Below are 25098 nucleotides of genomic sequence, written 5' to 3' on the forward strand. Positions count from 1 at the left end.
CCTCATACTCCAGTTTCAGCAGCCATGCCTACAGTGGGCATGATAACGTCCGGACATCGGACATTTTCCGGACGTTTCCGGAGGAAATCCGACCAAAAACACTGGGTCCGGACACTTTGTCCGGGCACTTTTGAAAAAATCGAACTACTTCAAAAGTACAGTGATTTGTGTGCATGCTCGCGATGTGTGCTTGTTTTCAAGTGCGCGGCGCGTACATGTACTACTACTACTACTAGTACGCGGCCGTACCGTGAGTCCGTGACTGAAGCGCGCTTGCACTTGTCGGTTGGTGTCCAGTACACGTAGATCTGTGTACTGTACTTTTGCGAGTGGTGAACGGGAGTTGAGCCGTTGTCAAAATGTTTGGAAAGAGGAAGGGTGACGGTGAGAGCTCCGCTCCGGCGAAGAAAGTAGCACGCGGAGTGAAAACGTCTACTTGTGACAAGTGGGTTTCCGATAGTGACAAGGAACTGAGTATCTTCGTTTGGCTGAGGTACGAGCGACAGAAAGACGACCGGCAATTGTTGGAAATACTAAAATGCGCGGTGTGCGTCAAATTCGAGGAGCAAGTGAAAAGCAGCAAGAATTTCAGCGAGGCTTTCATCGTCGGCTCAAGAAATTTGAGGACGTCCGCATTCAAGGATCATGCTGGAACAGAAATGCACAAGTGGGCGATGGGCCTCTTCTGGAGAGAGCAGTCACAGAGCAGCAATCCCATCGATTTTGCTCCTATCGCGAAATCGCTGTGCACGATGGATGCGTCTGCAGCAGCTATTGCTCATCGAAAGTTCGACGTAGCTTACCTTCTCTGCAAGGAGCACGTCGCTTTTGCAAAGTTCGAGTCATTCAGTCGGCTAGAGGAGTGGCATGGCGTGAGCTTCGGCACAGGTGGCAAGAATGAGTTGCGCAACGTACTGCGACTTCATCGGTCATTCTTTCCGAGAGCAGCTGAAGAATAACCTAGGGAGATCCAATTTCTTCAGTGTCCAGACCGACGGCAGTACTGATGTTGCCAATGTCGAGGAGGACCGGACATGCGGAAGCAGCCGCATGTCCGGTCTATCTGGCCTTATTCTGCGATCCCCACTCAGCTGATGGCAAAATACATGTTCGTATCCAATTCGTCGGAGTCCTCCAGCCGTCTACTGTTGATACTGCTGGTCTGATAGACTGTTTTGAAAGGGCCATGGACCACGCTGGCATTGCTGACTGGCGGACCAAGTTGATCGGCGTCGGCTGTTATGGTGCTGCTGTGAATGTTGCCAAGAATGGCTTGAAAGGCAAGCTGACGACGATTGTTCCCTGGGTGGTAGTTGTGCGGTGTGTTGCCCACAGGCTAGAGCTAGCCCTCAAGGATGCCCTCAGCACCACTCTGTTTGCTGATGTCGTCGACGCTATGCTGATGTCGTCGACGCTATGCTGATGAGAGTGTACTACTTGTACGAGAAGTCGTCTAAGAAGTCACGCGAGCTCGACGACATTGTAGAGTCTTTGCGCGAGTGCTTGGAGCCCTCCGACATGCCAGGTCCTGCTATCCGAGGAGGGAACAAGCCACTGCGTGCCTGTGGCACCCGATTCGTGGCGCACAAGGTAGCAGCACTGTGCAGATTGGTTGATCGGTTTGGCGCTTACGTGAGTCACCTCCAGGAGCTCATCGACAGCCCATCCACCAAGTCTGTAGACAAGGCTAAGTTGACCGGCTACCTGCGCAATTGGTGCACAGGGAAGATGCTGTTTGGCTGCGCATTCTTCCATGACCTCCTCAAGCCAGCCAGCTTGTTGTGCAAGGCCCTCCAAGCAGATGAGATCTGCGTCGTCACCACCATCGAGGCGCTGCTGCGGGCTTCAACCGCTATTGACGCAATGGCTACGACTCCGTTTGAGGACCTGCCTACCGTGAAGCTGGTCCGGGAGCGTCTCCGCGTTCACGACAGTGGCGCCACCCTCTACCAGGGCATGAAGGTAGCGCAGCTGGAGCAAGGCGTGGAGCTAATTGAACGGCACTGTGTGGAGTACACGCAGTCTGTTCTCAGTTGCCTGCAGCACCGAGTAAAGGCGCAGCACGTGCAGCTTCTACATGATGCTCTCATGGTACTCGCCACACATGGGTGGAACAAGTTCGACGACGCCGCTTCCTTCTTGCCTGCGAGCCATCGTCTAGCCGAGTTGTTCCGTGTCCCCCTGGAGGCTGCCTCAGTGTGCTCTGCTGTGCTGGATGAAGAGTGGGAGGACCTCCTGACATACTCACGACGCTACCTGAAGCTGACAGACAGCCATTTGGTTGTCTGGTGGAAGCTGTTCAACGTTGCCGAGTTCGTCCGCTGGAAACACGTCCTGAAGCTTGTTGAGGTGCTCTTCTGCTTGCCCATGTCCAACAGCCGGATTGAGCGGGTCTTCTCCACCCTCAAGCATGTGAAGATCAATCGGCGCTGCAGCCTGGGCGAAGGACGTCTCAACAGCCTCGTCCGCATTGCCGTGGAGGGACCACCTCCAGCACAGTGGAACGCCATGCGTGCTGTGGAGTTGTGGTTGGCAGATAGATGCCGGCGGGCCACACAGGACACGCGAGCTGCTCCTCGCCCAACGTCAATCGCTGCCATGATGCGCCAGCAAGAGCCAGCGCCAGCTCAGTCGTCATCCTTCGACCTCAGTGATTGGGATGCGTTCCTCAGCCATGAGTGGTGAACTGCGTGTCATCCTGCATAGTACTGCTAGAGAATGTCATTGTGCTATACTGTACATAGTTCACATGTCTATCAATAATAATAATTTTAAACATCATCATATTATACATATGCACATTATGGTCACTGGTGTGTTTTATTGTTGGAATGTTCTGCACAACACGTCGTACAGCGGTGTTGAAATCGTTGGCGATATTTTTAAGGGTTTTGATACGTCCGGACATGTCCGGCCAAAAATGGAAATGAGAGGACATGCCGTCCGAGCACTTCGAATTTCTTATCATATGCCCTGTGCCTATATCCTCTAACGTACCCGACACTGCACCACAAGCAGTCCCTGTGACTCAGTCGTCGCCACAGTCAACTGTTCAGGTACCACCTTGCACAAGCCAATGTCCCCGGCGACAGAATGTCCCCTTTCACATTATTTCAACGCGTGGGCAATCGTACAATTAACACTCGCTTTGTTCAGTTGGTGATTTGCATTGTACCTATTCAATTGTCATTCTCAATGTCTCGCAGTGGAAAACCTTGAAGTATATAGTTATGCAATTATCCCTTTTACAAGTCTGTTGGAAGTTGCTGATGCTCCGCGACATGTCATTTGCTAAGCACATGCAATTTCCACATCATTTTTTGTTGATTAGATAAACACTTGTACGTTTTAATTTTAGGAGGGGCATGATGTATATGGCATACTTCCGTATATGGTGCAACTCCTGCATCCCGTATGCACGCGCTTACAGTCCATTTCAAAACTATAGACGCGTAGTGTTTTGCAAAATTCGATGGGATTTATTTAAATATTTTTAGTTTTTTCTCCAGATTCCGTTTCTGCATCGCTTCACAATTCTGGCTATATACTTTGTTTTCGCTACAATTGAAGTTTATTTTTAGGCCAGGTTTTCCGGTTTTACATGTAATTTCTGTTTTGAAGGGTTTGACCAGTTTGTTTCGGATTTTTGCTCCTGCTGAGACAGTGCTGCGCCCAGGCCATCGCGGGTGCATTTTTGTACGGGTCCTGGTAGCCTCGTGGTTTCGATCCGTGATTTCCAGTACAAGTGTGAGGCATTCGAATCCCATCACGCCTCCTGCCTTTTTTTCTCTTCTTTTCTGCATGTTTTGGATCTTGTTTGGTGAAATACAGTAGAGATGATAATTATATTTCCTCTTTTTGATTTGATTTGAGCCTCCCTGTTCCCTTCGTCTGACACAACGAGTGACAGTGGTTTCACTCACGCCAGTTGCAAGGTGAGTTCGACGACGGGGATTTCGGATACTCAAGCGTCAATCAAAATCCAGCTCTTGTTCGAAGAAACAATGAACACGACTAATCATATCTTTCTCGGCATCACTGAGATTCTTACGGGCCTTGGAAGCCATTACAGTCAGGCACTCAGAAAATGCAAGCAAGAAGAAGATTTATTTGAGACATTCATTTCTTTTGAGACTTTTCTCACACGTTTTCATTTGCGACTTGGCGTGTTTTGAATCTTTTGTATTTCCCGCGGCGATGAAGAAAAACCTGAAAAACACATCTGAAAACCAGAAAACACTCATGCAAAACTCTAGGCTTTCGTGCGTTACAGTACATACGACTCGTACGTATGAGTTCACGCGTCTATAGTTTTGACATGGACTGTAGAGCTTCCGTTTCCATATGCGTTCGTACGCACTTTCCTTTTGTGTTCGTACACTGCTTTTGAATGTTGTTCTTTGTTTGTTGTCCTACTTGCTAGTTGTGAATAAACTCTGTCTGACACCACAACCACACTTCTGGACCAGCTCCCCGGCGTGTTCGTCTACATGGACGATATCATTGTCTCTGGCCGTACACGAGAAGAACACGACCGTAACCTAGCTGCCGTACTAGACATCCTGCAGAAAGCCAATGTCACCCTAAACATGAAGAAATGTCACAAGCGTCAGGCCGAAGTGAAGTTCCTTGGTCACATCTTCTCCGCCAAAGGTCTCCACCCTGACCCAGCGAGAGTGTCCAGCGTCGCTAATCTGAAGCCGCCCAAGAACGTCAGTGCATTCTCGGCATGTTCGCGTTCATGTCACGCTTCATTCCCAATCTCTCGGAAGTTAGTGCTCCACTGCGTCTTCTACTGGATCATGACACTGCATGGGAGTGGTCTGCTACACAACAACAGGCCCTGGACAAGCTCAAAAAGCTTGCCACCAATGCGCCCTGCCTCACGTTCTTCGACCCAACCAAGCCCACGGTCATCAGCGCTGATGCCACCAGTTACGGCTTGGGGGCTGTCCTATTGCAGGAGCATGAGGACGGAATGCGCCTCATTGCATTTGCCTCACGCAGCCTCGCCACTACTGAGCAACAGTACACGCATGTCGAGAAGGAGTACTTGGCTGTTGTCGGGGCTTGTGAGCGATTCCACGGCTACATTCATGGCAACCCGTCCCTCTCTGTCCTGACGGATCACAAACCACTCAACCCGCTGATCAATATGCGTGATTTGAACCGTGTCCCGATGCGATGTCAACGCCTCCTGATGGGCCTGCTTACGTACAATCCAGCCACCATGTATGTCGCTGGCAAAGAGCTACTTGTTGCCAATGCTCTATCTGTGACAACACGCCTAGTCTCCAAGAGGAGATCAGCATAAACCTCACATCTTACATCGGTGAGATCGTGTCGGATGATAAAGCCCATGACATTGCTGACGCCACCACACAAGATAAGACGCTCAAGCAAGTCCTCCACTTCGTCCAACACGGATGGCCGTGCAACCTACGAGATGTCGACGACACTTTGTGCCCCCACTGCCATGAACGCCAGTTACTGTCCTGTGAGCAAGGTGTGCTGTACCATGCATTGTCATGCCATCCTCTGGCCAGATTTCCCTAGAATTCTGGACTCGGAGACCCAGTCCCAGGAGAAGCAGAAGTTCCACTATGACCAACGACATGCAGCTAATCCTCTCGCGACTCTACAGCTTCATGACCGTGTATTCATCACCGTTCTCGAACGGGAGGGCAAGATAGTAGAGCAAGTGTCCAATCGTTCTTACCTCGTTGAGTCTGGTCACTCTACTGTTCGCCACAATCGTCGTCACTTGATCTGACTGCCACTTCCAGAAGCAGAGAAGCCGACAGTCGAGGTTGAGTACGGTGGCACAGCAGCTGATCCAGTCCGTCGCTCTGCTAGAGCTCCTCAGCCTGTCAACCGCCTCATTGAATCATGCTAATTCAGCAACCTGCCGAGACGTATCTGCCGTCGGCTCGGCACGTCACTCATTCCCTGTTACTTGCTCTGCAAACAATACCAGTGCACACACTTCCACCATGTCCACGCGTCCCACAGAAAGCAGCAGTACAGAGCGGAACGGGGGAGCTAGCTCGCACTGTACCGACTCCGCCCTGAAAGCGGCCCAAAGTTTGAACCACGCAAGCGCCGTATCCAAAATGGCTTCTGATGGTACGGACACCACGCCGCAAGCAGACCTGCACCCCAGCTCGCATCCAAGCGACCCAGTCAGCGATCTCGACCCTACATCGTCGATGTCGTCAACCAACACGACAGTGCACCCCGAAACCCTGCCAGGCAGCACAGGTACAGGTACGACAACATCCAACTCACCGCACATGGACACAACTACTCCTACCATGCAATCACCCAGATTCGGCGCGTGCTGAAGACCTTCTCTCCTCACTGGTGACTAACACAGCCTTGTCTAATAAGCCAACAAACCCTTGGTTTACCTCAGAACGACCCAGGACAGCCAGTCCCAGTGCGGAATCCTCACCTGATTTCAAAAATTAAAATACAAACAAAAAAAGAGCAACAACATGGACCCTGCCCACAGCCAACCCCATATCCCAGCACATGGCTCACGCTTCAGCCCACTGGCATCACAGCCTCGGGATACTCAATCCTAGCCTACAGTAACGTTGTTCTCCACACAATATATTCGTGTACATAAATAGTTTTGTAAACATTCATGTTCTTCCTGTTATCTCCTTCTCACCCTTCTTTTCTTCTTCTTATACCCTAATTATAATGCTTTTCTCGTTTTATCATTTAATAATGCCCGAAGCTTGCTAAATAAGTTCGAGAGTTTTCTCTTCGACATACATACTTCGATCGCGAAATTCGAGTAAGAATTGGCTGAATTACGATTGTTGGAGCATGCGTGCCTCCGTAAAAATTTCGTCAGTATGCGATGAACACTCAGGACGTAAATATACGTCCTTACAAAATATAGTGGACGGGCAGCTGTCTAAAACATAGTGGCTATATTCAGCACTACACAACACAGTTCACTTACAGATCCTCTATCTGCCAGACCTGCTTGGTAAACATTTCATCTGGTAGGGTTGTCAGGAGATTGTTAAACAATGATCTGCAACACCAGGAAGTGGTACACAGAATGTAAGGATACTTGGGTCACGGGAACAGAATGCCCCGAATACCGTAAAGTACCACGAGAGCGCCCCGCCATTTCGTCCTTCCGTGGTCGTCTTGTGGAGGTGGTGCCCTGTCTGTAGGTCATTATAGCAATAACAACTGCTTTATTGCAGCTGAAAATACAAATACAAAAGTGCCACAGCAGCAGCCAAGAGTGTGCAAATACTAAAAAGGAAGATACTGATATTGATATCGTTATTGCAGATATTGCTGAGGGAACATATGCTGGTTTGTATTCGTGGGTCCCCATGGTGCATGGGCCACGCACACTCATCCGGCGGATAGTGTGAATAATAATAATAGCGTGCAGAGAACAAGAGTATACAAGTAAGAACTACGCGTGACAAGTGTGTATCAGCAACAAAAAAAGTGAGAACGAATGATAATAATAAAAATAACAAACAAGAAGGTGACAAATAATAATAATTAAAAAGCTTCCGTGGAGATAAAAATGTAATCAACGCAATAAATAGAGTAAGCTGCGCACTCAGTACAAACACCATTGCGGGACCAGTGACTCGCTCTAGGGCGAGGTTAGCAGAGTCTTTATCGTCTCCGTCGTTGTCGTCATCGTCGTCGTCAGCGTCTTCCTCATCTCCCTCCTCCTCTTCATCAACATCAACAGCCATTGGAACGTCAAAGGGAGCATCATCGCAGCAGGCAGTGCCAGCAACGGACGTGCCTTTGGTACGGACATCTACATCGGCCTCGTCTGGATTGGCAGTAGCGGCAAGGAATGTCAGGTCGGTTTCATTGTCACGTAATTCCAAAGTATGTACTGGTTTTAGTAGCGTTGTTAGGGTGTATGAATCTTCTATCGCCAACCATCTTGTTCAGAATAGTGATTGTCGTTCTAGTTTCAAATCTTTATTCTCACGATAGCCAGTGGCCAATAAGAGATAATAGTGTAAGAAAGGAGAAAGAGTGAGGAAGAATTGGGTGGGCAGGGCCTAGGGGTTAATGACTACTTAAGTGTACGGGAAGGGGTGGTCGCCACACGAGCATACAGAGTTGCGTACTTAAGTGTAAGGGCAGGGGTGGTCGCTACACGAGCATACAGAGTTGTGCAACAGCAGGGATATCTCGGATTTGAAGGGAGTACGAGAAGGGATTTCGCGAAGCTGGGTGGGCAGGCAATTAAAGTAATGAAGGGCCTTGTACAGGGGAGAATGGAGACAGCGGTCAGTCCGCGGAGTTGGCAAGTGCCAAGTACGAGAGCGACGTAAATTATACGAAGGTTGCACGTTGCTAGCAGTATGCAGCGAGAGTATATGTGGTGGGGCATAATTGTGGCGCAGAGAATGCGCGAAGAGTATATGTTTAACTTTAAAGCGTGAAAATAATGTTGGCCATTTGATGCGATGCAAAAGGTGGGAGTGTTCTAAGTGTGTGTAAAGGGGAAGGTGGAGACATATTCTGGCGGCTTTCCGCTGGAGTCGTTCTAGCCTGTCAAGGGAAGTGTGGGACAACGGTGTGAGAGCATTGCTCGCATATGAGAATATAGGTAGTATGTATGTCTGATAGATGTGAGATAAAGAATCACTGGTGAGTGTAGACCTTAGTCTAAAAAGAATATTGAAAGACTTGAGTGATTTTTTGACTATGTATTCAACATGCTCCGTCCAACGGAGGTCATGCTGAAAGATTATTCCGAGGTGTTTGTGTTTTTGTGCTACGGTAAGCGGACTATTCCTGAGGGTGATCTGGGGTAGCTGTTCAGGGGGGCGGTTATTGTGGTAGAACGGGAGGATGACTGTTTTCTTTGTGTTAACCAGCAGGTGCCATTTTTGAAGCCAGTCTCCAGCTGCTGTGACACTCTGTTGTAGGTTTCGGGTGCAGTCTTGAAGAGTTCTCGCTATGGAAATCAGAGCGGTGTCATCTGCAAACTGGCTACAGGTGGTGCTGGGATTCTCACATGCGTGTGGAAGGTCAATGGTGTAGACGAGGAATAGAAGCGGCCCAAGAACAGATCCCTGAGGGACGCCGGCAGGGATCTCGAGGAAAGGCGATAGGTCGCCATCCACCTGGACCCTTTGCCGACGCCCCAACAGGTACCGTCGGAACCACTCCAGGGCGTTGCCCTGGACACCATAGTGGGAGTTATGCTGATGATTGCTTTTCTGTTTGGTCTCGTTCACGTAGTCAAAGGTATTTGCGTGTACTGGAGTCTATTTACATTTTTACCACCAGGCCGATTTTGTGTAGGCAGAAAAAAGAATTTGTTTACGTTGAAATTGTTTGTGAATTTAGATCAGTAGTTCTCGTTTGTGGTTGCTTGGTAACTTTCTAGTGGTGAATTTATCGCATTTGTTGTCACCTGATATCGTTGAATGGTGTAATGTTTCTTTCAGCTCTCATTTTATCGAGCTAGTTAGGGTCTAAATTATTACTTGCATTGTGCGTATATATATTGAGTTAAGAGCTTTTGTTGATTTGCCAGTAATCCTCTGATGAGATGGCGACGAAAACGTTTAGGAACAAGCTTATTTATTATACATGAAAACAAGTTTTGCTAATGGTGTTTGTACTGAGTGCGCAGCTTACTCTATTTATTGCGTTGAATAATAATAATAATAATAATAATTTGAAACTCGGATGTTGAGCCATAAATAAATGTAAAAGAGAAAAGGACATATGGATACGAGTTAAGAGTAACTCTCCATCACTGTAACATGATACTATATACAGTCAGAAAGTGCAATAACTAGGCACAAAACTGACAGAGTACTGAGACATTCGACGTCCTGACACCTAGCTTCAACACATCTCCGTAGCGCTAACCGACAGCCTTCCCACTTGGAAGGTTCAAGGTTATGGAAAGACCTAAGAGGGGAAGGCAAACGCAACGAAAACGAGCAAAAGCTACAGTCCCAACGGAACAAAGAATGTCGATTGTTACTGGACGATGACGAGACCAGTACGATATTTGACAAAGCGGTCTAACTACAATTCGAAGCAGCAAAGCAGCACACCACCCAACTTGGGTGGGTCATAAATATCAAAGATAAGTAAAGAAAGGGAAGCTTTGCGAAAACGAATTGTACAAGCCGAAAGCCAAACTCCTACAGTACTCCTCATGCATGACATTGTGATGGACTAGTTGACTACAAAACAAGTTGTTTCACACGACGTACGTTTCGCCGTATGGTTCGTGACGGCTCATCAGGTGTGCAATTTGAAACTCGGATGTTGAGCCATAAATAAATGTAAAAGAGAAAAGGACATATGGATACGAGTTAAGAGTAACTCTCCATCACTGTAACATGATACTATATACAGTCAAAAAGTGCAATAACTAGGCACAAAACTGACAGAGTACTGAGACATTCGACGTCCTGACACCTAACTTCAACACATCTCCGTAGCGCTAACCGACAGCCTTCCATCTTGGAAGGTTCAAGGTTATGGAAAGACCAAATAGGGGAAGGCAAGCGCAACGAAAACGAGCAAAAGCTACAGTCCCAACGGAACAAAGAATGTTGATTGTTACTGGACGATGACGAGACCAGTACGATATTTGACAAAGCGGTCTAACTACAATTCGAAGCAGCAAAGCAGCACACCACCCAACTTGGGTGGGTCATAAATATAAAAGATAAGTAAAGAAAGGGAAGCCTTGCGAAAACGAATTGTACAAGCCGAAAGCCAAACTCCTCCAGTACTCCTCATGCATGACATATAGTATCATGTTACAGTGATGGAGAGTTACTCTTAACTCGTATCCATATGTCCTTTTCTCTTTTACATTTATTTATGGCTCAACATCCGAGTTTCAAATTGAACACCTGATGAGCCGTCACGAACTATACGGCGAAACGTACGTCGTGTGAAACAACTTGTTTTGTAGTCAACTAGTCCATCACAATGTCATGCATGAGGAGTACTGTAGGAGTTTGGCTTTCGGCTTGTACAATTCGTTTTCGCAAAGCTTCCCTTTCTTTACTTATCTTTGATATTTATGACCCACCCAAGTTGGGTGGTGTGCTGCTTTGCTGCTTCGAATTGTAGTTAGACCGCTTTGTCAAATATCGTACTGGTCTCGTCATCGTCCAGTAACAATCGACATTCTTTGTTCCGTTGGGACTGTAGCTTTTGCTCGTTTTCGTTGCGCTTGCCTTCCCCTCTTTGGTCTTTCCATAACCTTGAACCTTCCAAGTTGGAAGGCTGTCGGTTAGCGCTACGGAGATTTGTTGAAGTTAGGTGTCAGGACGTCGAATGTCTCAGTACTCTGCCAGTTTTGTGCCTAGTTATTGCACTTTCTGACTGTATATAGTATCATGTTACAGTGATGGAGAGTTACTCTTAACTTGTATCCATATGTCCTTTCCTCTTTTACATTTATTTATGGCTCAACATCCGAGTTTCAAATTGCACACCTGATGAGCCGTCACGAACCATACGGCGAAACGTACGTCGTGTGAAACAACTTGTTTTGTAGTCAACTAGTCCATCACAATGTCATGCATGAGGAGTACTGTAGGAGTTTGGCTTTCGGCTTGTACAATTCGTTTTCGCAAAGCTTCCCTTTCTTTACTTATCTTTGATATTTATGACCCAACCAAGTTGGGTGGTGTGCTGCTTTGCTGCTTCGAATTGTAGGTAGACCGCTTTGTCAAATATCGTACTGGTCTCGTCATCGTCCAGTAACAATCGACATTCTTTGCTCCGTTGGGACTGTAGCTTTTGCTCGTTTTCGTTGCGCTTGCCTTCCCCTCTTTGGTCTTTCCATAACCTTGAACCTTCCAAGTTGGAAGGCTGTCGGTTAGCGCTACGGAGATGTGTTGAAGTTAGGTGTCAGGACGTCGAATGTCTCAGTACTCTGTCAGTTTTGTGCCTAGTTATTGCACTTTCTGACTGTATATAGTATCATGTTACAGTGATGGAGAGTTACTCTTAACTCGTATCCATATGTCCTTTTCTCTTTTACATTTATTTATGGCTCAACATCCGAGTTTCAAATTGCACACCTGATGAGCAGTCACGAACCATACGGCGAAACGTACGTCGTGTGAAACAACTTGTTTTGTAGTCAACTAGTCCATCACAATGTCATGCATGAGGAGTACTGTAGAAGTTTGGCTTTCGGCTTGTACAATTCGGTTTCGCAAAGCTTCCCTTTCTTTACTTATCTTTGATATTTATGACCCACCCAAGTTGGGTGGTGTGCTGCTTTGCTGCTTCGAATTGTAGGTAGACCGCTTTGTCAAATATCGTACTGGTCTCGTCATCGTCCAGTAACAATCGACATTCTTTGTTCCGTTGGGACTGTAGCTTTTGCTCGTTTTCGTTGCGCTTGCCTTCCCCTCTTTGGTCTTTCCATAACCTTGAACCTTCCAAGTTGGAAGGCTGTCGGTTAGCGCTACGGAGATGTGTTGAAGTTAGGTGTCAGGACGTCGAATGTCTCAGTACTCTGTCAGTTTTGTGCCTAGTTATTGCACTTTCTGACTGTATATAGTATCATGTTACAGTGATGGAGAGTTACTCTTAACTCGTATCCATATGTCCTTTTCTCTTTTACTGTCGGTTAGTGCTACGGAGATGTGTTGAAGTTAGGTGTCAGGACGTCGAATGTCTCAGTACTCTTGTCAGTTTTGTGCCTAGTTATTGCAGTTTCTGACTGTATATAGTATCATGTTACAGTGATGGAGAGTTACTCTTAACTCGTATCCATATGTCCTATTTTTTTCACTTTCTTTTTACTGTCCCACCCATGGAAATATTTCCCGGTGGGTCTGGCTTATCGCCTTCGAAAGAAGTGAATAAAGGAGTGAATAAAGGAGACATAATAATTTTAATATAGCTATGAATAGGATGAAGGCCGCAGACATCACGCAACTACGTTACGTGTTTGACATGCATTGTTGCACTGAAGTTGTATTCGTAGGTTGACACTTCGTTCAGTGCCTTCTCGCCTTTGGTTATGTAATCTTGTTACCTTTTTTTGCGTTTCCTCTAGTGGTTTTATTGCTCTTGTATCTTGATGTTATTTCTAACACCTTTCTATTTACAGTACTTAACTTCAGTTTCTTTGGTTGTATCCTTAGTTCCGTTTTTCCCACTGATGATAGGAACGAGAAAATCGATTCTGGGTTTTCAATAATATTTTTGTTGTAAAATACACAGTAATACATGTCAAACAAGTAACGTAGTTGCGTGATGTCTGCGGCCTTCATCCATCTCCGTAGCGCTAACCGACTTCGAATTGTAGTTAGACCGCCTTGTCAAATCGCCTACTGGTCTCGTCATCGTCCAGTGACAATCGACATTCTTTGTTCCGTTGGGACTGTAGCTTGTGTTCGTTTTCGTTGTGCTTGCCTTCCCCTCTTTGGTCTTTCCATAACCTTGAACCTTCCAAGTTAGAAGGCTGTCGGTTAGCGCTACGGAGATGTATTGAAGCTAGGTGTCAGGACGTCGAATGTCTCAGTACTCTGTTAGTTTTGTGCCTAGTTGTTGCACTTTCTGACTGTATATAGTATCTAGTTACAGTGGTGGAGAGTTACTCTTAACTCGTTTCCATATGTCCTTTTCCTTTCTACTAATAATAATAATAACACTGTACATTGAACGTCATGACACGCTGGTAAAGTTGGTGCATTGGGCACTATGCAAGCGACATGGTCTGGGTCGGCCGGGAAGCAACCCGCTGAAGCATCGTCCAGACCTGGTGTTGCGGTCCAGTACACAGGCACTGCTGATGGATGTCAGTGTTCCATTGGACCAGAATGTGCCCACAAAAATCGCCGAAAAAATAACAAAGTACGCTTTCCCTTTGCCAAGAGCTGCGGCGCATCTGGCATGTGGATGATGTCCGCGTTGTGCCCCTGGTTGTTGGGGCGCTTGGTGGACTGACTGGTGTGTCCCTGTCACACTTTGTGTTGGCATTGCCAGGCACTCTGCGCATTGAAAGGGCTCAGCAATGTGCTATCCTGGGCACGCTGAACATCCTCAAGTCGGTTCTTGGCATTCGGCATTAGGCTCCTCATGTTACGGGTAGAGCTAGTCCGTATAAACCTCCAATACCGCATTTGCTTTGACATCCATGAATGTGCAGTATGACGGTCCTCACAACCTGATTTTTCTCTTGCCATTTGAGTATGTCCGGCATTCATCTCTTCCTCTATTTCTACAGGTCTATTCCTGGCAGTCCATTCTTGTGATTACTCTTTTTGTTTTTGAATATGTCCTGTCCTCCTCCACCTTTTTGTATTCGAATATGTCCTGTCCTCCTCCACCTTTTTGTATTTGAATATGTCCTGTCCTCCTCCACCTTTTTGTATTCGAATATGTCCTGTCCTCCTCCACCTTTTTGTATTCGAATATGTCCTGTCCTCCTCCACCTTTCTGTATTTGAATATGTCCTGTCCTCCTCCACCTTTTTGTATTTGAATATGTCCTGTCCTCCTCCACCTTTTTGTATTCGAATATGTCCTGGCCTCCTCCATCGTTCTGCTTATTTCTGTTCGTCTCTCAGTTTCTGCCTCGGCTTTCAATATTTTTGCTTTGGTTTTTACAATCCTTTTTGCTTCGGTCTTCATTGCGTTGGCCATTTATCTTTTTTTTTTCTCTCATTACCCATGGTCTCTTTTGGCCCGGTGATGGGGTTCTTACCTCATGTCATGACAACGTGAGTGAAATAAAGCCAACTCCATAATAATAATAATATTGCAGCTGACATTCAACGACCTGATGCTTAGATCCATGAGGGGGGGGGGGGAGGGGGAGTGCGGATCTCATCAGTCAGTTTTTGTGCTACTTGTTTTTGACTCAACAGTATTCTGCTTATAACCGTTAGTGTTGGACAAAATGGATAACTTGTAAACTTATAGAAAGGCAAAGGACATATGGAAACGAGTTAAGAGTAACTCTCCATCACTGTAACTAGATACTATATACAGTCAGACATATGTCCTTTTCCTTTCTACTTTTATTATTGGCTCAATACCCGAGTTTCAAATTGTAAACTTGTGGTCGTCATTTTTTTATTCAATCCTTGGCTCTCCATCCGAGTTAAAAAGAAATTATAGCAATAAAAACTGATTTATGGCAGCTTTCTAAAAAGAATATATATATATATTGTCTTGGGTCCTTCCCCTATAGAAAATTTCTAAAATTGCATTCCAAACTGTCTTGGACTCCGTCTAAAAAGTAAGAAATTAACGAAATGTGATTGCCGAAAATTAAAATGTCACACAAAACCTCACAATAATCACAACACTGGACAATCAAATACTGCTTTCAACACTGGTTCAGTCTGACACTTGTACTTGCACTGCACCAATATGCATGCATGGGAAAGAGGATCACGAGGGGAAAAGCTCTTCTCGCTTTTCATCCTGTGTGTGATTATTGTGAGGTTTTGTGTGAAATTTTAATTTTTTTTCTCCTTCTCCTTTTTATCTCCTTATAATTGGATTTTCTGGCCTTTTTGTAGTAATGAGCCAACGAGGTAAAATTATATTCCATGCAATACGATACAATACAATAATACAATAATGTCCTTGCCTTGATAGTGTGCTTGTGCTTAAAGGGGAAGTTAAGGCTAAAATCAAAATTTCACCAGTTGTAGTCTTCGGGGTGCCGAGTCGAATGGTCGTGGTCCGAGGAAGCTGAGACGCTCCCTTCCTACTTTAATCCCAATCAAACTCGCACACTTCCACCGAAACTGGGTGACTGCGCCCTACTAGATGGGGATTTGTATGCAAAATGTCACTAAAAGCGCCATGTCGTTCTTATAAAAGCACGGATGACCGCGATTGGCCCATGTGTTGTAGTCTTTTGGACGCCGAGTCGATTGGTTTTGGTCCGAAAAGGCTGCGATGCAGCGTTCCTCCTTTATTCTCAATCGAACAAGGTTGAACACGCGGTCACGTGCTCCTGCGTACACCAGTCACCTAGTCACCGTGCCTGCAGGGTATAACTTACTAGCCTGTTTGACCTTTTTTGGGTGTTGTCTTGTCACTCGAGTTGAAATCGAGTTGAACCTTGGTGTGAAAGTTGTCGCCTGCTGGCGTGGTGACCAGGTGATTTGGGCACCCAGGAGCACGTGACCGCTTGTTCAACCATGTTCGATTGGGAATAAAGGAGGAATCCTGCATCGCAGCCTTTTCGGACCAAAACCAGTCGAATCAGCGTTCAAAAGACTACAACATATGGGCCAATTGCGGTCATCCATGCTTTTATAAGAACGAAATGGCGCTTTTAGTGACATTTTGCATACAAATCCACATCTCGCTACTGATCTTCAGAAACTTGGCCTGACTATCACTTAAAATAAAACTGTTGTAATGTTCATCGTTCCCAAGCGGTCACTGGCTTCTCCCACAATTTCATCGTACTGTTGTAGTACATGCTATACGACATCCTTATACCGTACGACACATTATTGATGCCTGGCGCTGTCGCCTTCATCCCTGGTGCGGGTGTAATCTAGTGACTTCGTACATGCGTTATAGTAAACCAATGCCTTTGTCTGGTTTCGTGAAAAGGGCCGCGCGTGCAAGTCAGCTGGTGTGAAGTACATGGATTTGTATTTAGTTGGTATGTGGAAGCTTATGGGACAAGGAGACTTTTGCTCCCCGAGCTTGTGTACCGTATTTTCCCCGTTGTAAGTCGACCTTTTACGACTTAAAATAGAAGGAGAAAGGGTGGGGGTCGACTTACAACCGGGATTCGACTTATAACCGGGAACTATCAGAATCTTACAAAAAAAGACCTGAACTGCATGCACGAGTGCACTATGTGTACACATTTTTCCAGTTTATTGGTCTTTTGAAGGATTGGGATGTTATAACTTCCAACAGGGAATGTTTACATGATTTGTTGGTGTCTTAATAGCAGGGAGGGGTTAGTAGTGCTTCTTTGGGTGAAAACTTTAAAACGCAGAATTGAGACCTCCGGATACGGGGGTCGACTTAAAACCGGGGTCGACTTACAACCGGTAAAATACGGTATGTAAAATTAATAGTGTTTTACGTCGACCATGACAGCTCGATTTTGAATTGCAGAACGGCTGCTCCGATACGATCTCTAAAACCAGAAAAATAATACTGGCTACAATTCCCAATCATACTACAATGAACTGATCGCCGGCTACATCATTGTATTGCAAAAAGTTTCCATCTGTCCAAACATGCATGATGAGCTAGGCAAAACGCATAGCGTAGGGCCCTGGGCGAAATTAATAAACATTCTCTTTGCACTCGAGGGTAATAGGACACTGTCTACCACATTGATGACCTAGGCGAAAAAGCATAGGGATGTTATAAATTTTTCATTTCTCCTATTTTTTTCAACACGTGGCATGGGATTCGGCCCGCACTATCGCCCTGCATGCATTCCCCCGATACATTTCGCATACATACTCATTATTCCAAGTTTCTTCACGTTATGATCTTGCATTTGAAAGCCCTATTTGAATAGGGCTCTAATCTTTCATGGGAACCCCACATCGATTACATATGTAAACGATCAAGTTCATCTTTAGGGATTCTCTCTTCCCACTGTTACCATCTCCCAATCTCTTGTAAACTCCTCTTTTACTCAGCTTACCTACGCCCCATTTTTGATTATGCAGATACTGCTTGGGCTGGAATTTCCACAACCCGTGCTGCCAAGCTCGAAATTCACCACAAAAAAAGTTCTCAAAATCCTCCTCCGAAAACCCCGCATGCTTCCATCTTCCACCCTTTATGCCCTTGCTGACATTACCCCTTTGTCTAAGAGACGTAATTAACATCTTGTCACCCTTATCCATTCTCTCAAACTCAATCTGTGTCCACCTCACCTCCACTGTTTCAACTGGTTCTCTTCCCGTAGCAAGAGAAACTCCCTTTCCCTTCCGAAACCTAAGTCCTCCTTTCTACTTCACTCTCCCTTTTTCATTGCGTACTCTGCGTGGCTGGCACTTCCCCAAGAACTAAGGACCTTTCTTCCCTCCGCCTTTTTAAGAGCCTTGTCGCGCCTTGACTTTGATTTTGTGTTTCTCATTTTGTTGCAATCACTGCTTATCCATGCTGGTTCCTTTTTTCTTCTCCTCCCCTTCTCCCTGCCTTGCCGTGGTTGGCTAACACCCTCTCTCTTTGGATTGGCCGGTGTTCTCACTGTGCTATGAGATGCTGTAATAATAAATAAATAAATAAAAATATTGTGGCCAGCTGTCTTTGATGGTACGGTATGGGACAGGTACAGGATAGCGCCAGGCATATGCCGACGGCACACGGGACAGGTAAGTGGTAGTGCCAGGCATGCCGATGGCACAAACCAACAAACAAACCCGTAATTAAAGCTGTGTGGACACTGGCTAGCCCCAGACGTTACTGAAGTATCGTGTCGTGTAAGTTTGCATAGCTACGGGAATAATTATGGCCTAGTGCTGGATCTAGAACTATCGCGAGAAACACTGACATCCTAAGAATGGCACGGTGTGACTAAGGCGAAGGAGTGATTGCTCTTGATGCTAGATTTCTTGAGTCCTCGCCGCCTGTAAAATGATTTCCTCAGCACTTACAATAGTTTGACTGTTTCCAGCGTGATAGACCTACTCAATGAAAAGTAAACAGTAAATACTATTATCGTGTCCGTCCCTGAAGGGAACTCACCTACTCAATATCAAGTATAATTGCCTGCTCCTTGTTTTTCCACACTTCTTAACTCCCTGTGTTTGTGATATCTAGCTTTCGGCTCTCCCTTTCCTGTAGTATTCGATGTGGTGAGGCACTTTTCGCTTTCAAGGAGGCTCTGCCAAAGTAATGCTCTTTAACGCTCCAGGCTGTATTGATACGTATTTTTTCTTCTTCTTTTCTTTCTTTCTTTCTTTTCATATTTGCTCTCGGTCTGTGGTTGAATATATTTCAACGTTTCGGTTATGAAATAACCATCATCAGGAATGAAGTGGGCACATCGGTTAGGATGGGTTAATAAATGAGGAGCACTGCGAACTGATAATTAATCACACCTGAAGCACTATTACGAGAGAGAGAAAAAAGGACAAAACATCACAAATGAAACTGATATAGAAATAACGCAATACGCGACAACTCTAAATATGGCACAGCTACGGGCACCAAACAGAATGAATTTAATTCCCGTAGCTATGCAGAAGACGTTACTTCAGTAACGTCTGGCGCTAGCCAGGGTCCGCACAGCTTTAATTTGGTATTTTTTTGTTTTTTTTGTGTGTTTGTGTCTTGCCTGGAGCTACCCCGTATCTGTCCCGTACCACACCGTACAATCAAACACAGCTGGCCACAAACAGCTGGCCACAATATTTGCTGGCTCCCGTATCTGTCCCGTACTGTACCGTACCATCAAACACAGCTGGCCACAATAAGCTGGCCATGCCACAATATTCATCGTATTATGTATACGACTCCCTGATGTATAGAGGTTTTTCGAAAAGTGGTCACGTGCCGGTCCCGCGTGGGCTCAGGTGACCTTGAGTGGCAAAAAGACCGTGACCTGGTGACAGCTGCACTTTTTGGTTTGAGTTTGCACTATTCCAGTATTTCTTTGCTGATTTGACGATCAGATTCGTGCTTGTTTGTGCGTTCTTGAGAGGGTACCTGCTTGTTATGACTGCTGAAATGGAGCCTAGAGAATTTGGAAAAATCTACGGTGAGCTGGACGAAGTAGCCAAGAAGCGGTATCGCGAGAAGCTTGACCGAATTGTTTCAAATGTGTCCGATCCGTACGTCCTCTCCAAAAATTCTGCCGTGGAGTTTTTCTCGAGTATCGAGTGGCCTGATGTTTATAACTATCTTGTAAATACTCCTAGTCCGTACACCAAAGAGTCCTTGAAAGCCTACAAAAGTCTGGATGCTTATAATTTCGTAAAATCTGGCTGGGTTGGAGACGTCCTGTCGTTTCCTGCAAATGCTGACAGCACGAAATTTTTCGTGACAGCTTCGGTCAGGCATTCGCAGACTGTGTCTGCAGATAATCTGAGGCCTTGGGTAGCCGCGGAGAAGGACGGAATCGTGATTTGTGCGCATTGTAATTGCATGGCTGGCCTGGGCGAAGCGTGCTCGCACATCGCAGCTTTGCTCATGAGCTTGTCTGTCCGTACGTCCATGGCAGTAGAGCCTGCATGTACCTCCCTGCCTTGTCAGTGGATTGCCCCAAGCATGAAAACTGTGGAGTATGCTAGGGTCATTGACATTGATCTTGCTGTGCCCGACCCAAGGAAGGATAAGAATAAACAACCAAGAGCTACCAGCAGTTCCGCCAAGAGCAAGCCTGCTCCGTTTGACAATCCCACAGCTGAGGAAGTTGATGCCCTATGTGCCTCTCTGGATTCCGCCGGCTCTTGTGCGGTGCTGAGCACTATGCCTGCCTTCTCTGACCGGTACGCTCCAAAGGATCAGGACGGCTGCCCACCATACCTGGTAGACGAGCTCTACAATGACGCACTGTTGACAGCCAACTTTGCCGATGTGCTGCAGCACTGTGAAAAAGTGTTCAGCGCAATAACTGTGACTGCGGAGGAGGCAAAGGCTGTGGAGAGGCTCACAAAGGACCAGGCTACCTCCAAGCAGTGGTTTCGCTACCGTGCTGGCAGGGTAACAGCATCCCGCTTCAAAGCTGCTACGCGCACCAATCCCAGCAATCCATCCGTGTCGCTCATCAAAGCCATTTGTTATCCGGAGGCGCAAGCGTTCACAACTTCAGCCACTAAATGGGGCTGTGAGCATGAGGCCAGTGCGCGTGAGCTGTATGTAAGGAAGCAGGGGGCTGTTCACAAGGAGCTGTCTGTGACTGAGTGCGGTCTTTGCCTGTCTCCTGACTTCCCGTATCTTGGGGCAAGCCCAGATGGCTTTGTCAGTTGTGCATGCTGTGGGGCCGGTGTGCTTGAGATCAAGTGTCCCTATTCATGCCGGGACAAGGCATTCGCTGATGCTGCTGACGAGAGCAAATTCTGCTTGGAGAAGGACCCGTCTTCCTCCGGGTTGCTGCCACAGCTTCGCCTAAAGCACGACCATGCCTACTACTATCAGGTCCAGCTCCAGCTGAAGGTCTGCGCTGCCAGACACTGTGACTTCATAGTCTGGAACAAGGAAGAGCTGCACGTGGAGCGCATACTTCCTGATGCGCCGTTTATGGCTAAAGCCTTGGAGGCAGTTGTAGATTTCTACAAACTTGGAGTTCTACCGGAACTAGCCGCTAAATGGTATTCAAAGAACTTTGATAGCTTACCTGACGGACCACCAGCAGCAGCGGGCGCATCAGCCACAGTGGGTCTGCCACAGACTACATTGTCATCGCCGGGTGGTTGTTACTGTGACGGGAAAGAGGCCGGTGATGTAGCGAAGTGTGCTAATACTGATTGCACTCGCCGTTTCTTCCATGTGAAGTGCCTAGGCCTCAAGAAGAAGCCCGGTAAGAGCTGGCATTGTCCTGAATGCCGCAAGGCAGCTCGCCAGAAGAAGTCGAAAGCTTGAGGAGTGGTCCTGTTAGAATTATGTGCATGCATCCTGAAGATTGTGTTGGTGCTTCTCTCTGCTCAAGTAACTGTATCTGGCTGGACTTGTCCCCTTGTCTGTATTGTGTACGCATCACTTTGTCTGCACTGGTGTCGCGACAGTCGATTGCTTTGATTCATGCTGGCTGGCTCTTTATGATAATAGTTCCGGTGTACCAGCGCTGCAGCTAGCGTAGGCTGTGTGTGCAGCCATATGCACTTGCCTTTCACTTTTGTAAGCTCCTTCACTGCGTGTGAAAGGATGAGATTTGTTTTGTAGTTCGTGGAGTGAGTTAGCCTTTTCTCCCATGCAAGTAGCTTGGCGTGTTCTCGCTCCTTTTCCTTTGCTATAATGTATTTTGAAACTCGGGTATTGAGCCAATAATAAAAGTAGAAAGGAAAAGGACATACAGTGGTGGAGAGTTACTCTTAACTCGTTTCCATATGTCCTTTTCCTTTCTACTTTTATAATGTATTTGTAATGTATTTCAGTTTGCTGATAACAAGATGAGTTTACAGTCTTCTCTCGAGTGGTAATTATTAACAGGTCCTACCTTTCAGGAATACTGATACTGAGGTATTGTGCAGCATTCACTGGTCATGCCTGTTCTTCATTTCACAGTCTGCCGTATGGTATGTACGTTGCTCAAGTCTACCCCTGACGATGCCGTCATCCTGCAACTTGTACAGTTACATTGTATACGCATGACGTCGCTGGATATCTTGTGTATGGAGTATGGCATAAACTAGTTTTCTAATTTTGAGGTATTCAAATCGTATGTCAGTAGCGATTACACTGTTGTACCTCATCAATCACATTCTGTATAATTATTGTGTGAACCAGTGTCTTCTTTTAAACCAAGATCCTCTCCATAGTGAAAGCCATTGGACCACCACTCAGACTTTGTTGTGCCTGTGAAAGGCAATTGCGGCAACAAGAGAGATACACTAAACTCCCAATTTGGCTGAGTTTGACTCCTGGGAAAGGGAATGGAACCCCAGCATTGAAGTGGATTTACACCCAAAGCTCATCCACAACCGAACAAGTTCAACTTGTCTGGGTGCCGATAGTGTTAGTTTATATGCAAATATTGAAGTTCACATTGCCGAACACAAAGACAGTTTCATTAATCATGGTGTACAGCTATTTTCCATTTGATGCTATTAAAAAAATAAAACAATACATTCACAGTTCAGCGCATAGCCGGCCAGTTCAGGCATCCAATGGACATTGAAACAGGGTGCCACCAGACATAGGCAAAATAACTGACACTCGTTGATATGGCAAGCAGAGCTGACATTGCAGGACCATGGTGGCATGATGAGTTTCATGACCAAGATAATAACGGCAACGTGTATAATGAGCAGAGTACCACAATGCATAAACCCGTTGCAGCAAATCACAATCATCTACAAACTACTATCACAGTGCTCAGTTGAGCGGCACAACAGATTTGCAGCAATTGCACAAAGCACAGCACACACTAACAATACGATCAATCATGGACTCCTTCTCATCCGTATCATGCTTCAATAGGGTGATAGGCAGGGTTGACTGCAAGATGGTATACTTCTGCCGAAGCAGGCCGATCACCCTCTCAACGTGGATACGCACATTCGCGATTTGGCGTGACTGCTCGAGCTCCTGCCTTCTCAGCTGCTTCTTCCCCCTGGTGAAGGAAGGGATGACTAGTTTGGCACAGTACATGCCAACGCTGTCTTCGATAGTAAATCCACGATCCGCCATGACTTGATCTCCCGGATTGAGGAGCTTCAATAGGCCACAGTTCTCCGTCAAATGCTTGTCAGGTGTTCGTCCGCCCCAAGCCTTGGAGATGAAGGATATGGAGCCTTGGGGTGTGACAGCAACCAAAAACTTGACAGTGTTGTGGGATTTGTAATGTGAAAAGGTGAGAGCTCTAGCCATAAGATTACGTGGCCTCTCCATAAATACCTCGAAACAGTCGATTATGCAGACGCAGCGACCGAACTGTCCGCGGAAGCTCCTCGGCATGGTCTTCTCCAGGTCACCATGGTTTGGCCAGCGGATAAGTGGGCGTAGCCGGACGAACATCACTTGAATCCACTTCTCAAATATCTTTGTGACAGTGGCCGGACTGATGCCAAAGCGGTAAGCCAAGTCCTGATGCGCGAGGTTCAGTCTAAGTTTCATGAGCACGAGGATGAATTGTTGGAAGAGGGACAACTTGCTATGACCATGGGCAGAGAGAGGCTTTGACACATAAGAGAAGACAGTTGACAGGATTTTCACATCAGGCAGGCCAGTGTAGTAATGGACTTTGGCAGGGTCATTTTTGAAATTATCTTCAGTGTACCCATAAGACGGCTGCTTCAGCTTCAAGGTGGCGTTCTCCAGCTCCAACTCCGTCACTCGGGCCTGCAGTTTCGCTACTGATGCCTTCAACTGCTCCTTTTCACTCTCCAAATCGTGAAGCTTGCCCATGGTGAGATCTGTTTGGCAAGATTTTGAAGTGGACGCGGATTCAGCAGGATCAGGAGTAGGAGTTGCTGCAGTCGATTCCACAGCCTTTGTAGCGCTTTGATCAGCAAACAAACGAGTCCGCTTTGCACGCCGGTGGTAAGCCTCCAACTCCTCCTGCATTTTCCTCTTGACTGGGGACCGTACAAACGTAAACACACGTGGCACATAGTCTGGTGACAAAGGCTCATCACTCTTCGCCCCGCCGATAAAATGCGCTCCACATAACCAGCTGTGCTTTCCTGGTGTCCAGTTCTCCCTTCGCAGAGCAGTTATCCACTTTTCCCTGCGCTCAGGTTCACTTTCTTCAGAGGGCAATCTTGTCCAACCTTTGTCGCCCTTTTTGAATCGTCTCGTACAGCCAACAGCCGAGCAGCTCTTCCCCATTTCGACCTTGATCAATATCGGTTACACAAACAAAGCGCTAAAGATAAACCTGAAGATCAAGCGTAAAGCGAAAATGGCCAGTGTGGACTGAGTGGATAGCAAAGAAAGACGACAAGCCGTCAACAAAATAAATAAAATAATTGTATTTGGCGTTCAATCTCGATCTCACTCGATCTCATCTTTTGCCACTCAACACGCCAGCAGCTGCGCCGCGTGGGGGCGTGTGACGTCATTCGAAAAACCTCTATAGGGAGATTTTCTGGAAAGAAATGGGGAGACGAGGAGGAAATGCAATTAGAATGGACATTAGTTGCCTAATAGGTGATAGGATGCGTCCGCAAAAACATACTTTGGAAGAGAGATCCTGTTGTCTCCAAAATAAGCGAGAACGGGCGAGTCAGCACCGGTCACAGGCAACATAGGAAGAGAGATCCCGTCGACTCCAGAACGCCCATGATCAGAGTCAGCGACGGTCCCAGGAAACGTCAGGACAGACATCCCGTCGACTCCAGAACGCCCGTGAGCGGCAGAGTCAGCGCCTGTCCCAGGAAACGTCAGGACAGACATCCCGTCGACTCCAGAACGCCCGCGATCAGCAGAGTCAGCGCCGGTCCCGTAGCTATGCAGAAGACGTTACTTC

General features: G+C 46.6%; 1 protein-coding gene across 1 annotated transcript in view; it reads right to left on the reverse strand.

The window, feature by feature from the left end:
- Nucleotides 1–25098, reverse strand: part of LOC135828064 (carboxypeptidase N subunit 2-like) — a 68787-nt gene that overhangs the window by 30756 nt on the left and 12933 nt on the right. The window contains exon 4 of the mRNA XM_065340497.1: nt 6977–7051. Within this exon, the coding sequence (XP_065196569.1) occupies nt 6977–7051 (75 nt within the window). The remainder of the gene's footprint in view (nt 1–6976; nt 7052–25098) is intronic.

The sequence above is a fragment of the Sycon ciliatum genome, chromosome 12 (genome assembly GCF_964019385.1).
Source record: "Sycon ciliatum chromosome 12, ocSycCili1.1, whole genome shotgun sequence".
Lineage (NCBI taxonomy): Eukaryota > Metazoa > Porifera > Calcarea > Leucosolenida > Sycettidae > Sycon > Sycon ciliatum.